Here is a 16,192-nt window from a genome sequence, read left to right as displayed (position 1 = left end):
TGGTTGGGGTATGTACGTACAGTCACTGTGGGGGCGACGTCATTGATACACTTATTGATGAAGCCAGTGACTGATGTGGTGTACTCCTCAATGCTATTGGAAGAATCCCAGAATATATTCCAGTCTCTGCTAGCAAAACAGTCCTGTAGAATTTGCTTCACCTGACCACTTTTTTTATAGTCACTTGTGCTTCCTGCTTTCATTTTTGCTTGTAAGCAGGAATAAGGAGGATAGAATTATGGTCAGATTTGCCAAAAGGAGGGCGAGAGAGAGCTTTGTACGCATCTCTGTCTGGAGTAAAGAAAGAGTTTTTTTCTCCTTTTGGTTGCACATCTAACATGCTGATAGAAATTAGGTAAACTGATTTAAGTTTCCCTGCAGGATTCTGATGTTTTGTAGTAAAAACTCTTTCCTCACTTATCCACCTCTTCCTCCTACCCCTCCTTTTCTTCCTCCTCCTCCTCCTCCTATTTCTCGTGCTTCTCCTCCTCTCCTGTCTGTCCATAGCTTCTGACGAAGGGCAGCCAGACCACAGAGATGATCCTGAGGAGGAACGGTCTGGGCCAGCTGGGCTTCCATGTGAACTTTGAGGGCATCGTAGCGGAGGTCGAGTCCTACGGGTACGCCTGGCAGGCGGGGCTGCGCCAGGGCAGCAGGCTGGTAGAGATCTGTAAGGTGGCCGTGGCATCGCTGTCCCACGAGCAGATGATTGACCTGCTGAGGACCTCCGTCACTGTCAAGGTGGTCATCATCCCCCCGCACGAGGACTCGACCCCTCGCAGGTACAGCTTATAGACAGCCAATCATCTATCCATCAACAGATATACCCTCCATCAGTCATATCAGTAGCATGCATTTGGGTACTGGTGCAGCATTGCGGTGTTTTAGTGTATATTTCTGTTTCCTCTCACAGAGGCTGTTCAGAGCTGTACCACATGCCCCTGGTGGACTATAAGAACCACAAGGAGGGGATGCCCTATGAGTTTAAATTCCCCTTCCGCAGCAACAACAACAACAAGTGGCCCCGCACCTCCTCCAGCCCCCAGAGCCACACCACAGCGGCGCTGGGGGGGACGCTCATCAAGGCCCCGGCTTCAGACTATCAGGACCGAGCCGGAGTCATCCCGCGCAGTGTGTCCAGCGATGGGCGCCCTCTCAACCCCAAAAGGTAAGATAGTCACCCCAGCTATTGATATGATATATAGGAGGGAAGGTGTTCAAGCCTAGTGGTGGATAGTGCTGAGCGATTTGTGATTTTTGAGGTTGGTTCGGTTTCAGTTTGTTTTTTAATAAATGCATTATGTGAGTTCGATACTGTAACAACACAGAATAAAACAGTTGATAGCAGTGACTTCCCATTTCTATCACTTATTAGGCTCTAACCATCATTTATTCAGGTGGGGTTGGTCCCACCTTTGCTGCTATAACAGCCTCCACACTTCTGGGAAGGCTTTCCTCTAGATGTTGGAACATTGCTGCGGGGACTTGCTTCCATTCAGTTACAGGAGCATTAGTGAGGTCGGGCACTGATGTTGGGCGGTTAGGCCTGGCTCGCAGTCAGCGTTCCAATTCATCCCAACGGTGTTAGATGGGGTTGAGGTCAGGGCTCTGTGCAGGCCAGTCAAGTTCTTCCACCCCAATCTCGACAAACCATTTCTGTATGGACCTCGCTTTGTGCATGGGGCATTGTCCTGCTGAGACAGGATGCTGAGACTGTTGCCACAAAGTTGGAACCATGAAAAACAGCCCCAGACCATTTTTCCTCCTCCACCAAAATTTACAGTTGGCACTATGCATTGGGGTAGGTAGCGTTCTGGCATCCGCCAAACCGAGTTTCATCCGTCAGACTGCCAGATGGTGGTGCGTGATTCATAACTCCATAAAACGCGTTTTCACTGCTCCCATGTCCAATGGCGGCGAGCTTTACACCACTCCCGCTGACAGCATTTACAGTCGACCGGGGCATCTCTAGCAGGGCATACATTTGACTGACTTGTTTGAAAGGTGGCATTCTATGACGGTGCCACATTGACAGTCACTGAGATATTCAGTACGGACCATTCTGCTGCCAATGTTTTCTATGGAGATTGCATGGCTGTGTGCTCGATTTAATACACCTGTCAGCAATGGGTGTGGCTGAAACGGCCGAATCCACAAATTTGAAGGGGTGTCCATATACTTTTGTATATAGTGTAGCTAACAACCACTCTCTATCCCGCTCCTGTCTCTATTGCTCTTCTTCTTAGTGTCTGTCTGTCTGTCTGTCTGTCTGTCTGTCTGTCTGTCTGTCTGTCTGTCTGTCTGTCTGCCGGACCCACAGGCTTGCACGGCAAGAACCAATGAGAACAGGCAGCTGTAGATGGATGGATTCTAGTCATTGTAGTTCATTACCACGTTTTCTGAGCTTAAAGGGAAGTTTCACCCAAAAAATATCTTTTGGTATTTGTTTCATTCGTCCATTGTTGATATAGTCCCAAAATGTTGTGCATGTCAGCAATCATACCGGAAAATACAGAAATATATCTGGTATGATTGCTGACTTGCAAAACATTTTGGGACTATATCAACAATGGACGAATGAAACAAATACCAAAACATTGTTTTCCTTTAACTATGATGAGTTGGACAACAAGTCTTAGAGAGAAATCTCTCTAGAGAAATGGCACAAACAGCGCGTTGAGTGCACAAACAAACTACAAAAACAAAATGCAATTCAAATAATGGAACCGACTTCGGTCAATTAGTTATTTAAAAACAGAAAATAAACAGACATTTTGGTTAATCGCTCATCAGTAGTGGTGGAACCTTTCTTTCTGTCATTAAACATATTGAAATAACCTAAATGATAACTCCCTATGTATGTTGGTATGTATCCCTCTCTCAGGTATTCCCCAGGGAATGATAACTCCCTATGTATGTTGGTATGTATCCCTCTCTCAGGTATTCCCCAGGGAATGATAACTCCCTATGTATGTTGGTATGTATCCCTCTCTCAGGTATTCCCCAGGGAATGATAACTCCCTATGTATGTTGGTATGTATCCCTCTCTCAGGTATTCCCCAGGGAATGATAACTCCCTATGTATGTTGGTATGTATCCCTCTCTCAGGTATTCCCCAGGGAATGATAACTCCCTATGTATGTTGGTATGTATCCCTCTCTCAGGTATTCCCCAGGGAATGATAACTCCCTATGTATGTTGGTATGTATCCCTCTCTCAGGTATTCCCCAGGGAATGATAACTCCCTATGTATGTTGGTATGTATCCCTCTCTCAGGTATTCCCCAGGGAATGATAACTATGCCCTGGCCTGTTCAATCATAATGGGCCGCTCTCCACACACCCGCAACTCCCCCACCAGTCTCTCCTACACAGACACCGGGAGTGCAGGCTCCAACCACTGGAGACAGAAGTCCATGCCAGACGGGTGAGAGAACACTCAGGCCGCAACAAACCTGGGCCAAGCTAAGGCCACATTCAGACCATACCCCGATCATACACAGACCCAAATTCGCTGCAGGGTTTCGCTTTAATTGCTTTATTTCCAGATGTAGTCTGTATTTACTTTAATTACTTATTTGGGAGTTATCCAACAACAGAAAGGAAATGACTGAAATATAATGATACGTTGTACTAACTGATATGATAAACGACTCTTCTTCAGTAAATGATGCAGCTAGACACGATGCCCTCTTCTTCCTTCTCTTTCTCAGGTTTAACAACAATAACCGTCACTCCCCTGTGTCTGCTGAGCGTCAGGGAGTTGGAGAAGGGTCTAACGGGGCTAAGCCTGCTCCCGGATGGCCCCGAGAGGGGGAGGGGGCCAACAGGGGAGCCGATAGAGCCACAACAGGTATGAGGACATGCTTTAGAAAATGCCCATGTCCTGTCTGGTGTTTTGGGTGATGCAGAGGGTGACAGTCAGAGATAGGACCACCTCTCTATGTTACAATTTTTTTTATCTGGTTGTCTCATTCCTCTGTTTGCTCCTGTCCCTCCCAGACCTAGCTGTCTCCAAGGCTGCAGTACCTCGTTTCCAGGAGCAGGGGGGGCACCTGTCCCCCAACATTAACATCAAGGTCAGGCAGCAGGCACAAATATGACCAAATATGTATTTTAAGGTTTAGTGAAGAGGCTGTAGTGGACTTACAGGACCTTGAGCTCTGGCAGATAGACATAGGAATATAGCTAGCTTGGCAATGTATTGTTGTCTATGCCAAAGTAGTCGTCTTTATTTACTGTGGTCAAACAACCAGGAAGTGACTTTATGGTCCCTATCTCTACAGGTGGAAACTTCCTATTCCTCCAGCCAATCAGGCAGTAACACACTGTCCAGTAACGCCTCCAGCTCCGCCCACAGTGATGAGAAGTGGTATGAGATTGGCTCCAGCAGGACGGGGGTGCGGCCTGACTCAGAGCTCAACGGCTACCTGCAGCGGGAGTCCACAGACAGCGGCATCGACGCTACCTCTTACGGGGCCTCAGGGTCCGGGGGCTCCAGGGCCAAAGAGCGGCGGGCCCCAGAGACCTCTCCTTCAGCCCCAGACTCACCCGCCCCCCCAGGGAGCGGCGAGGACCCCGCCCAGAGCCCCCCTGTGTTCCCCTCAGCCCCAGACAGTGGCTCCTACACCCTCAGTGATGCTGCTTCCCATTCCAGGTGTGTGCCTCCCTGTGTTGTGCTACACTAGAGTTCTATTACAGTCAGCTCTTTATGCAGCCAATATTTCCTCTCACGTATCAATGTTTCATTAAGCAGACAGTGATGCATTGTAGTCCATATATATCCCCTATTGTCCCAGATGGAAAACTCCCAAGCCTTGCACTTTGCGGTGAGAGAGGTAGCAAGCTGCAATCTGCTGTGTGTGTGTGTGTGTGTGTGTGTGTGTGTGTGTGTGTGTGTGTGTGTGTGTGTGTGTGTGTGTGTGTGTGTGTGTGTGTGTGTGTGTGTGTGTGTGTGAGTGTGAGCTAGTTTCTCACAGAGAGAAAGAGAGAACTTGAAACACTGAGGAATGCTGAATGTGAGAGCTCAACACTGTTAACACTCCAAACCACTGTTCCTTTGAGCGAACAGAGACTTTCCTCCTCTCCTCAGCCTATCCTCTGTGGCCCTGAAATAACTCCAGCACCACCAGACTAGTGACTTTGTTTTAATGTACACACAGCATGTCTGAGGTGGAAGACGCTCGCTTTCAAGACAAACTGGGGAGAAATATTGTTTGAAATGTTAAAGTAGAAGAAGTCCAAGGACACTGTGACCTATTCATTTCTCTCATTTCAGATGTGGAGGTGTCAGAAATGTAGTATGTGGGGAAAAGTAGTGAAAAGTACCAGGTGTTTTTGAAATAGTTTTGAAACTTTTACAGAAATGTGTTCATAGATGAGTGCACATTACAGAAATGTATATACACCACTGTTCAAAAGTTTGGGGTCACTTAGAAATGTGTCCGTTAAAATAACATCAAATTGATCAGAAATACAGTGTAGGCATTGTTAATGTTGTAAATGACTATTGTAGCTGGAATCGGCAGATTTTTTTTATGGAATATCTACATAGGCATACAGAGGCCCATTATCAGCAACCATCATTCCTGTGTTCCAATGGCATGTTGTGTTAGCTTATCCAAGTTTATACTTTTAAAAGGCTAATTGATCACTAGAAAACCCTTTTGCAATTATGTTAGCACAGCTGAAAGCTGTTGTGCTAATTAAATAAGCAATAAGCAACTGGCCTTCTTTAGACTAGTTGAGTATCTGGAGCATCAGCATTTGTGGGTTCGATTACATGCTCAAAATGGCCAGAAACAAAGCACTTTCTTCTGAAACTTGTCAGTCTATTCTTGTTCTGAGAAATGAAGGCTATTCCATGTAAGAAATTGCCAAGAAACTGAAGATCTCATACAACGCTGTGTATTACTCCCTTCATAGAACAGCACAAACTGGCATTAACCAGAATAGAAGGAGGAGTGGGAGGCCCCGGTGCACAACTGAGCAAGAGGACAAGTACATTAGAGTCTAGTTTGAGAAACAGACGCCTCACAAGTCCTCAACTAGCAGCTTCATGAAATAGTACCCGCAAAACTCCAGTCTCAACGTCTACAGTGAAGAGGCGACTCCGGGATGCTGGCCTTCTAGGCAGAGTTACAAAGAAAAATCCATATCTCAGACTGGCCAATAAAAATAAAAGATTAAGATGGGCAAAAGAACAGACACTGGACAGAGGAACTTTGCCTAGAAGGCCAGCTACCGGAGTCGCCTCTTCACTGTTGACTTTGAAACTGGTGTTTTGCGGATACTATTTAATGAAGCTGACAAAAAAAATGCTTTTCTTTCAAAGTGACCCCAAACTTTTGAACGGTAGTGTTTAATCAAGCAATAAGGCAGAGGGTGAGACTATAGCCAATATACCACAGCTAATGGCTGTTCTTATGCATGACGCAACACGGAGTGCCTGGATACAGCCAATAGCCATGGTGTATTGGCCATATACCACAAACCCCTGAGGTGCCTTATTGCTGTTATAAACTGGTTACAAACATAATTAGAACAGTAAAAATAAATGTTTTGTCATACCCGTGGTATATGGTCTCATATATCACGGCTTTCAGCCAATCAGCATTTAGGGCTCGAACCACCCAGTTTATAAATATACCAATACTAGTCGTTTGTTTTTCCTCCCAGTACTCTGAGTTCGGGCCACTCAGGCAGTCCCATGGGTCCAGGCTGCAGCCCCAGCTCCTCCCAGGAGGAGTCAGCCCTGACCACCTCCCCTACCTCCCACACTTCCCTTTCCCCTGGAGGCCCCAAGAGCTTCTACCCCCGCCAGGGAGCCACCTCCAAGTTCCTTATCGGCTGGAGGAAGCCTGGAGGCACCATCAACTCTGTGGACTTTGGCAACATACGCAAGTAAGCATGGGGGGAAATAGAGAAGGAATGTTGAACATACGTGTGTTTATTGATAGGTCAATGAGACCATTACACTGTCTTGTTGTGAAAGAATGTTCTTTCCCCATACAAACAAATCCTACTGTCCTAGATTGTTGATGTTATGGAGGCTTAAGATCTGAGTCAACTGAGAGGAGATGCATTTCCCACCTCAGTCATGGCTCACGTTTGTTTATAAACAAGTGCAACACTCCCACCCTGTGGTTCAACTGAGAACTGCAACATAACACTGCTGGTCTTCACTCTCCGTCTTCCTCAGACGTCACCAGAGTGATGGGTTGCTGGGTGGCAACCCTCAGCTCCGGGCCCAACTCAGGACCCAATCGCCCCAGCGGGTCAACAAGTCCAACCTGCAGGAAGAACTGAAGAAACTCATCACCCTGGACAGCCCACCGCCCTCCTCCCACGATCAAAAGGTAGCTGGCAACGCTTTGTCACCATCATCCATTTTACTATGGACGTTATTGTTACATTGATTAGAAATCACATTTGAAATATACAGTACCAGTCAAAAGTTTGGACACACCTATTCATTCATGGGTTTTTCTTTATTTTTACTATTTTCTACATTGTAGAATAATAGTGAAGACATCAAAACTATGAAAGAACACATATGGAATCATGTAGTAACCAAAAAGGTTTCTTCAAAGTAGCCACCTTTTGCTTTGATGCCAACTTTCCACACTCTAGGCATTCTCTCAACCAGCTTCACCTGGAATGCTTTTCCACCAGTCTTGAAGGAGTTCCCGCATATGCTGAGCACATAAGGAATCATGTAGTAACCAAAAAAGTGTTAAACAAATCAAAATATATTTTATATTTGAGATTCTTCAAAGTAGCCACCTTTGCCTTGTTGACAGCTTTGCACACTATTGGCATTCTCTCAGCCTGCTTCACCTGGAATGCTTTTCCAACAGTCTTGAAGGAGTTCCTACATATGATGAGCACTTGCTTTTCCTTCACTCTGCAGTCCAACTCATCCCAAACCATCTCAATTGGGTTGAGGTTGGGTGATTGTGGAGGCCAGGTAATTTGATGTAGCATTCCATCACTCTCCTTCATGGTCAAATAGCCCTTGCACAGCCTGGAGGTGTGTTGGGTCATTGTCCTGTTGAAAACAAATGATAGTCCCACTAAGTGCAAACCAGACGGGATGGTGTATCGCTGCAGAATGCTGTGTTAGCCATGCTGGTTAAGTGTGCCTTGAATTCTAAATAAATTACTGACAATATCACCAGCAAAGCACCCCGACACCATCACACCTCCTACATGCTTCACGGTGGGAACCACACATGTGGAGATCATCCGTTCACCTATTATGCGTCTCACAAAGGCAAGGCGGTTGGATCCCAAAATCTCAAATTTTGATGGATCACACCAAAGGACATATTTCCACCGCTCTAATGTCCATTGATCGTGTTTCTTGGCCCAAGCAAGTCTCTTCTTATTATTGGTGTCCATTAGTAGTGGTATATTTTCAGCAATTCGACCATGAAGGCCTGATTCACACAGTCTCCTCTGAACAGTTGATGTTGAGATGTGTCTGTTATTTGAACTCTGTGAAGCATTTATTTGGGTTGCAATTTCTGAGGCTGGTAACTCTAATGAACTTATCCTCTGCAGCAGAGGTAACTCTGGGTCTTCCTTTCCTGTGGCGGTCCTCATAAGAGCCAGTTTCATCATAGCGCTTGATGGTTTCTGAGACTGCACTTGAAGAAAGGTTCTTGACATTTTCCGAATTGACTGACCTTCATGTCTTAAAGTAATGAATGATTCTTGTTTCTTTTTGCTTACTTGAGCTGTTCTTGCCATAATATGGACTTGGTCTTTTACCAAATATGGCTATCTTCTGTATACCCCCCCCCCCCCCCCCGCATTAAGAAGGAAAGAAATTCCACAAATTAACTTTTAACAAGGCACACCTGTTAATTGAAATGCAATTGAAGTGACTACCTATTGAAGCTGGTTGAGAGAATGCGAACAGTGTGCAAACCTGTCACCAAGGCAAAGGGTGGCAACTTTGAAGTATCTCAAATATAAAATATATTTTGATTTGTTTTCACACTTTTTTACTACATGATTCCATATGTGTTGTTTCATAGTTTTGATGGCTTCACTAATATTCTACAACGTAGAAAATAATACAAATAAATAAAAACCCTTGAATGAGTAGATGTGTCCAAACGTTTGACTGGTACTGTATATAAAAAATGTATTCCAGAGTAGTTGATGTGAGTATTTGCTTGATGAATCCAAACTCCCTCCCCTGCTTTGCCACGTAAACTGTGCAACATGCTAAAGTCTGAGTGTATAGGTCAATCAGCAGCCTCACAGTGCTCCTCTCTCTCCCCCTCACTCTCACCAGCCCTCATTCCCTGTCCCCCCACCCAGCCGGCGCTCCCTGCAGAGGACCCTGTCAGATGAGAGCATCTACAGTGGCCAGCGGGAGCCCTCGCACAGTGGGCACAGAGAGACGCCCAACGAGCTGCTCTTCAACTGCTCCACCGTGCCCCGCTCGCCCACCACCCGCCACGCGCCACCCCGACAACCCTCACATAAGTCTCTGGGTGAGCCTCAGATTATCCTGCAAATTATCCTTGAGTAAAGGGAATGCCATTTCATTCCAATTGAGTTCTATCTCAAACCAGGGGATCAGGGTTTATCTTAGAAGTGTTATCAGATTAATGCCATAACTTCTCCTCTTGATATTCCCAAACCCGCATGCGGGAGCATAATCATCGCCTGACAATAATTAGCATAAGGCAACGGACATAAATATCCCTAGAAAATATTCCTATTCATGAAAATCTCAAAATAAATATATTGAGACACAGCTTAGCCTTTTGTTAATCACCCTGTCATCTCAGATTTTCAAAATATGCTTTACAGCCAACGCTAGACAAGCATTTGTGTAAATTAATCGATAGCCTTGCATAGCATTATGCCTTGCTAGCAGCAGGCAACCTTGTCACGGAAATCAGAAAAGCAATCAAATTAAATCGTTTACCTTTGATGAACTTCGGATGTTTTCACTCACGAGACTCCCAGGTAGATAGCCAAAGTAATTTTTTCCCCAAAATATTATTTTTGTAGGCGAAATAGCTCCGTTTGTTCTTCACATTTGGCTGAGAAATCGCCCGGAAATTGCGATCACCACAACGCCGAAAAATATTCCAAATTAGCTCCATAATATCGACAGAAACATGGCAAACGTTGTTTATAATCAATCCTCAAGGTGTTTTTCTAATATCTATTCAATAATATATCCGCCGGGACAATTAGTTTTTCGGTAGGACCGATTGGAGTAATGGCTACCTCTGTATTTTACTCGAGAATCTCTCTCGGAGCCACCATGTGACCACTTACGCAATGTGGCCGCCTACGGCTATTCTTCAACAGAAATGCGTAAAACTACGTCACAATGCTGTAGACACCATGGGGAATACGTAGAAAGCGTAAGCTCGTTGATGGTACATTCACAGCTGAATAGGGAGTCATTAAACGCAGCGCTTTCAAAACCTGGGGCACTTCCGGATTGGATTTTTCTCAGGCTTTCGCCTGCAACATCAGTTCTGTTATACTCACAGACAATATCTTTACAGTTTTGGAAACGTTACAATGTTTTCTATCCAAAGCTGTCAATTATATGCATATTCTAGCATCTTTTCCTGACAAAATATCCCGTTTAAAACGGGAATGTTTTTTTCCCAAAAATGAAAATACTGCCCCCTAGTACCAAGAGGTTTGTTTACCATTATGTGTATATGGAGTATAATTGGTATAATTGGTCATCATTTTTAGTGCTTTATTTGATGGGAAAGGCTTCTGATATGTTGGGGCTTTGTTGTAATCTGCTGTCTCTCCTCCCTCTCTCCTCCCCCCTTTCAGGTGACCTGTGTGAGTTGTCCAGCCAGGACCAGGGGGGCATGAGGCAGCAGCTGGGGGACCCAGGCCTCATACCCCTACCTAACTCTGGAGCTGACCGTGCTCTGGACTGGTCCAACCTGGTAGATGCTGCCAAGGCCTTCGAGGGTAGGCAAAGTAAGCTAGAGATGTATTATCTTTACCAGCAGAGGGCAGTGGCACTCTGTCTCATTGCTTTGTGTTGTCAATATGAGCTGTGACTGAAGCTGTAACTGTTCTGTTTTTCTCTGGCAGTTCAGAGACTGTTATCTGTAAATGATGAAAGCTCCAGGCCAGAGGTCACAGACACCAGCCCCCAGCAGGCAGAACCCCAGGCTGCCCCAGAGAGACACCCCTCGCCTGGGTAAGACCCATTTACCATGCACGTCCAGATAATTCTGTAGACATAGGTAGGGCCAGGAGTTTATCCTACAACTTGGGCCCAGTTTTTCCCAGCTAGGTCACATGGCCAGGAATTATTCAACTCCTCTGCCTATTATTCAACTCCTCTGCCTAAGCCAATTTGGCCCAGGTCATGCTAGTCTTGTTTTAGTTAGAATATGGTAGTTTTAGTTTAGAATATGGTAGTGAACAGTGTGTCCCCTCCCACAGTGAGAGCCCAGCCTGTCTGATGGGGAAGGTCAGCCAGCTGGAGTCAATGGTGAAGCTGCTGCAGGATGACCTTATTAAGGTGAGACAAGACTCAACCAGACCTCTAGCACCCGAGTCTTAGCCTAGCCATCTTGTACTCTCCTCTCTGTGTTATTGATGACTCCCCCTATGTGTGTGTCCAGGAGAAGGATACCAAGGTGTCCCTGCAGGCCCAGATACAGAGCCTGAGAGAGCACAACCAGCGGCTCCACGAGGAGTCCTACAGCGCCTCGGCCAAGCTCAAGAAGTTCACAGAGTGGGTCTTCAACACCATCGACATGAACTGACTCTGTCTATGTGCAGTAGACAGGAGGAGCACCTGAACACACGTGACCACAACACACTCAAACTTAAACTGATTCACACGATGGGTGCTCAGAACCACAGGAGTTGGTCTTTGATTCCTTCTACATTAACTGTGATTCTGCTATTGACATGGACCGATTCACAGTGGATCTAAATGCTATATGATCAACATGAACTGAATCACTTTGGTCTTCAACAGTCCCATCATGAACTGATCTGCCAAGCTTATTATTGTCATGATCATCATAGCCCAGGGAAGTTAATACATCTCTGTCAGACATGCAGGGACACTACAGTACAGTGCCAGCAAATCCTAAAGAAAAGATTGCATGCTGTTGATCTCTCAGTCTTTCTCCCTCTCCATCCTCTCTCTCCTCCTATAAAACCTCACTGAGCAGTAAGTGGTTGTGGTATTACACATCCACTGTGTTGAAGAAAGATGGCAATTCATCATCAACTACAGCTGTTCAACAATTTATTTTGTAAATATATATGAACAGAAATGTTACCACTGAAAAAAAACGGATATCGTTTTGCCACTTCCCCATGTCTCTCTATGGAGTGACCTCATTCCAGGAGAGTAAAATGGGCTTACTGGATGCAGTAGTACCAGATTGTACTGGTTTCTGTGTGAAAACAACTGGGCTGCCTGGGTGGACGACTGGAAGGTGAGGGTTACTGTTCAATGAACTTCATAGTGACGATATTAATTCTTCTTGATCTATTTTAATATCCTACCAGAATATTGGTATGGTTCCTTCCTTGCCTGGCTGCGGTTTTGGATCCACAGGGCCACCTTGTGATTATAACATGCCAGATTACATGGCAATACGTACTATACTCGATCCTGGTCCGCAGCGTTTTAGAAGGCCTCTGGTGCCACACCTGATCCTTTTCTACTCTCTGTAGATGAAATCGCTACTGTACGCCATGCCATATAAAGAGGTTATGTAAATCCTGAAATGCCCGTTACAGTCCTCTGTAAGTCTATTAGTGAGTCCAACCTGACCATTGGTCTGCTTAGAAGGGAGACCTGACACCTGTTAATGGTGCGACTTGGTAGACCCTCCATGTCTACAGTCAGTTGTACTATTAAACCTCCAAGCTTTCCCGTATGTTCTTACACTGTACACCCTGTAAATAACAAAGGATTCTGATGCTCATCATAATTTGCACCTTCATTCATGTTTTACAGCATGTGATGATCTTTCCTTTGAGCTGTGATGTATAAAAATGTTTATATCTATTAAAGATATTTTGTGCAATTTTGTCTTTGTTCAGGGGTCGTTGTGGTGATTGTGTCTTTGTACAGCAGTCATTATAGTGTGGGGCTGCACACCCAAATGCAGATATGGTATGTATGATGTAGCCACAGGACAGGGTTCCGCTTATTTTCCACTAATCCATGTAGATTATTTATAGATGTAGTAGATTATAATCATGGTTAGCTTTTAGCGGCAGTAGTGCATTGATTTCATCCATTCCCCTCCATATTTATTTGCATAATGAAGCAACTTTTAGCAACTTTTGGTTCTAGAATATGGATTTGAGATCTAATGTTTCATATGAGGTGACAGTACAGAATGTCACCTTTAATTTGAGGGTATTTTGAAACGTATCTGTTCTACCGTTTAGAAATTAAAGCACTTTATGTATTTAGTCCCCCAGTTGAAGATGTCGTAAGTATTTGCACAAATTCACTTATAGTGTATTAAAGTAGTCAAAAGTAAAGCGTGTGCATTACATTTTGTTTTATGGGCCTATTAATAAAGACGTAATTTAACGTAATTTTTTTTTGGACCTTTTAATGTGGCATGAACACAACCGGTCATGATATTTTCATCTGATTGTCAAATAAATAACTTCTAAAAGTAGGCTAACTGCATGGTCGTCCACCAAAATAATTCCACCATCCAAACTGCATTTATTCTGGCGCCATTTGATAAATCTGTTACAAAACAGTGTGCCGTGCCTAATGATATTTAGCTATGGTCATTGATTAGGTCTATATTGATTAGGTCTATATTAACTAGGTCTATATTGATTAGGTCTATATTAATTAGGTCTATATGAATGAGGTCTATATTGATTTGGTCTATATTAATGAGGTCTATATTGATTATGTCTATATTAATTAGGTCTATATTGGTTTGGTCTATATTAATTCGATTTGAGGTTAATATTGATTAGGTCTATATTAATTCGATTTGAGGTTTATATTGATTAGGTCTATATTAATGAGGTCTATATTAATGAGGTCTATATTAATGAGGTCTATATTGATTAGGTCTATATTAATGAGGTCTATATTGATTAGGTCAATATTAACGAGATCTATATTGATTAGGTCGATATTAATGAGGTCTATATTGATTAGGTCTATATGAATTAGGTCTATATTGATTATGTCTATATTGATTAGGTCGATATGAATTAGGTCTATATTGATTATGTCTATATTGATTAGGTCGATATGAATTTGGTTTATATTGATTGTGTCTATATTAATTAGGTGTATATTAATTAGGTTTATAATGACTAGGTCTATATTAATTAGGTGTATATTAATTAGGTGTATATTAATTAGGTTTATAATGACTAGGTCTATATTAATTAGGTGTATATTAATTAGGTATATAATGATTAGGTTTATAATGACTAGGTCTATATTAATTAGGTGTATATTAATTAGGTATATAATGATTAGGTTTATAATGACTAGGTCTATATTAATTAGGTGTATATTAATTAGGTATATAATGATTAGGTTTATAATGACTAGGTCTATATTAATTAGGTCTATATTAATTAGGTATATAATGATTAGGTTTATAATGACTAGGTCTATATTAATTAGGTCTATATTAATTAGGTATATAATGATTAGGTTTATAATGACTAGGTCTATATTAATTAGGTCTATATTAATTAGGTCTACATTAATTAGGTCTATATTAATTAGGTTTATATTAATTAGGTCTATATTGATTAGGTCTATATTAATTACATTTGTATTAATTAGGTTTATATTAATTAGGCCTTAGGTCTATATTGATTAGGTCTATATTGATTATGTCTATATTAATTAGGTCTATATTGATTAGGTCTATATTAATTAGGTCTATATTGATTAGGTCTATATTGATTGGGTCTATTAATTGATACATCTTGCTGACAAATGTAAATTTTTTGTAGCCTGAAAAGGTTGGACACCTGAAATTAGGCTGAACCTGTCCCGGGAAAAATGTGATGGCCACGCTAACACACACATGTCAACATACTAGACTAGGCTACAATGTGTATTACCATGAACTTCTAATAGGCATACCGGTAGTGATGTAGTAGTAAAAACAATTGGTGGGTTATCTCTGATTGCCTAACGCTCCCTATACTTTCAATGCATTTTTCTGAAAAAGGTGGGTAAATGGCGTTTACCCTCCGCTAGGCCTACCCCACTGGCAGTAGCCTATCCTCTCAGCTGAGGCAATTCTACACACATGAACATATGCAGAACAGGTAGCCTACATTCACTATAGACCTCATACTTAGTTGAATCAAAGCATGTTTGTTGTCCATAATTCATGAGTTAATGCTTGAAGTCTATACAGACCATGTGATATAAAACACTGCTTTTCTTTCCTTACTTTAATAGCATTTATGACAGTGTTATTTGTCATTACTAAGCATTTAAACAGTGGCATTAGAACATTGAACCTAAACCCTGTCTGTATCTTGGAGATCTCTGAAAATGCACTGGAACTGGAACTAACTATGCCTACGTAACATTTCATTATGTTCTGCCGTGACAACAGTCCTCAAATCCAAAATAATGTAGTCCTATGCCGAATGCTTCTCACAGAAATAGTCAAATATAGGCCTACTGTCATTAATGTATTTGTTGGATGGATTGGATGCATGTTGGTGTCTAGTTGTCTAGTTATATTGTTGACCGTCATCAGCTGATCCAGGAAATAAAACAAATATTGATAGAAAATAATAAAGGTAAATAAATGGTCTAGTACTTCTGGCCACGGACGGCACGGAGAACACCAGCACCCGTGTGCACCTGAAAAACAAAGCAATGATCGCTCTAAACAGCTGACCGACAAGAAGTAAACAATGGTAAATCAACGGATAAATCTAACGCTTTGGGATAAAGACTATTTTAATCAAGGACGCATGGCAAACAAATGGTGGAAGTACAAGATTAAATGAATTCTCAAATAAGCACAGCTGAGGCAGACATTCAGCCCTACTGAGTGGTGTAGTCTTAGATATGGTGTAAACCATGACAGAGAGGTGGGGGTGGTCATTTCATTTGGAAGCTTTTATTTTCATATTTACCACTGTAAAACATATTTACCACTGTAAAACAGATACTATATTTTAAA

The 16,192-nt window shown here is 42.9% G+C and overlaps 1 protein-coding gene across 2 annotated transcripts in view; it reads left to right on the top strand.

Annotated features, from left to right (window-relative positions):
• The window catches only part of LOC109894516 (signal-induced proliferation-associated 1-like protein 1), a 66,271-nt gene extending 53,201 nt beyond the window's left edge, over nucleotides 1–13,070 (top strand). Inside the window, exons 9-21 of one of the 2 annotated variants that reach the window (XM_020488064.2) lie at nucleotides 508–782; nucleotides 914–1,168; nucleotides 3,277–3,426; nucleotides 3,713–3,852; nucleotides 4,002–4,078; nucleotides 4,286–4,656; nucleotides 6,678–6,902; nucleotides 7,201–7,357; nucleotides 9,307–9,508; nucleotides 10,830–10,973; nucleotides 11,100–11,208; nucleotides 11,457–11,535; nucleotides 11,639–13,070. In XM_020488064.2, coding sequence (XP_020343653.1) covers nucleotides 508–782; nucleotides 914–1,168; nucleotides 3,277–3,426; nucleotides 3,713–3,852; nucleotides 4,002–4,078; nucleotides 4,286–4,656; nucleotides 6,678–6,902; nucleotides 7,201–7,357; nucleotides 9,307–9,508; nucleotides 10,830–10,973; nucleotides 11,100–11,208; nucleotides 11,457–11,535; nucleotides 11,639–11,782 — 2,328 coding nt within the window. In that variant the 3' untranslated portion in view covers nucleotides 11,783–13,070. Of the gene's footprint in view, nucleotides 1–507; nucleotides 783–913; nucleotides 1,169–3,276; nucleotides 3,427–3,712; nucleotides 3,853–4,001; nucleotides 4,079–4,285; nucleotides 4,657–6,677; nucleotides 6,903–7,200; nucleotides 7,358–9,306; nucleotides 9,509–10,829; nucleotides 10,983–11,099; nucleotides 11,209–11,456; nucleotides 11,536–11,638 lie in introns of both variants that reach the window. The other variant, XM_020488063.2, reaches the window with a different exon arrangement.
• Nucleotides 13,071–16,192: the final 3,122 nt, after the last annotated feature.

Source organism: Oncorhynchus kisutch, linkage group LG7 (genome assembly GCF_002021735.2).
Source record: "Oncorhynchus kisutch isolate 150728-3 linkage group LG7, Okis_V2, whole genome shotgun sequence".
Classification (NCBI taxonomy): domain Eukaryota; kingdom Metazoa; phylum Chordata; class Actinopteri; order Salmoniformes; family Salmonidae; genus Oncorhynchus; species Oncorhynchus kisutch.
This window is presented reverse-complemented; position numbering and strand designations above follow the sequence as displayed.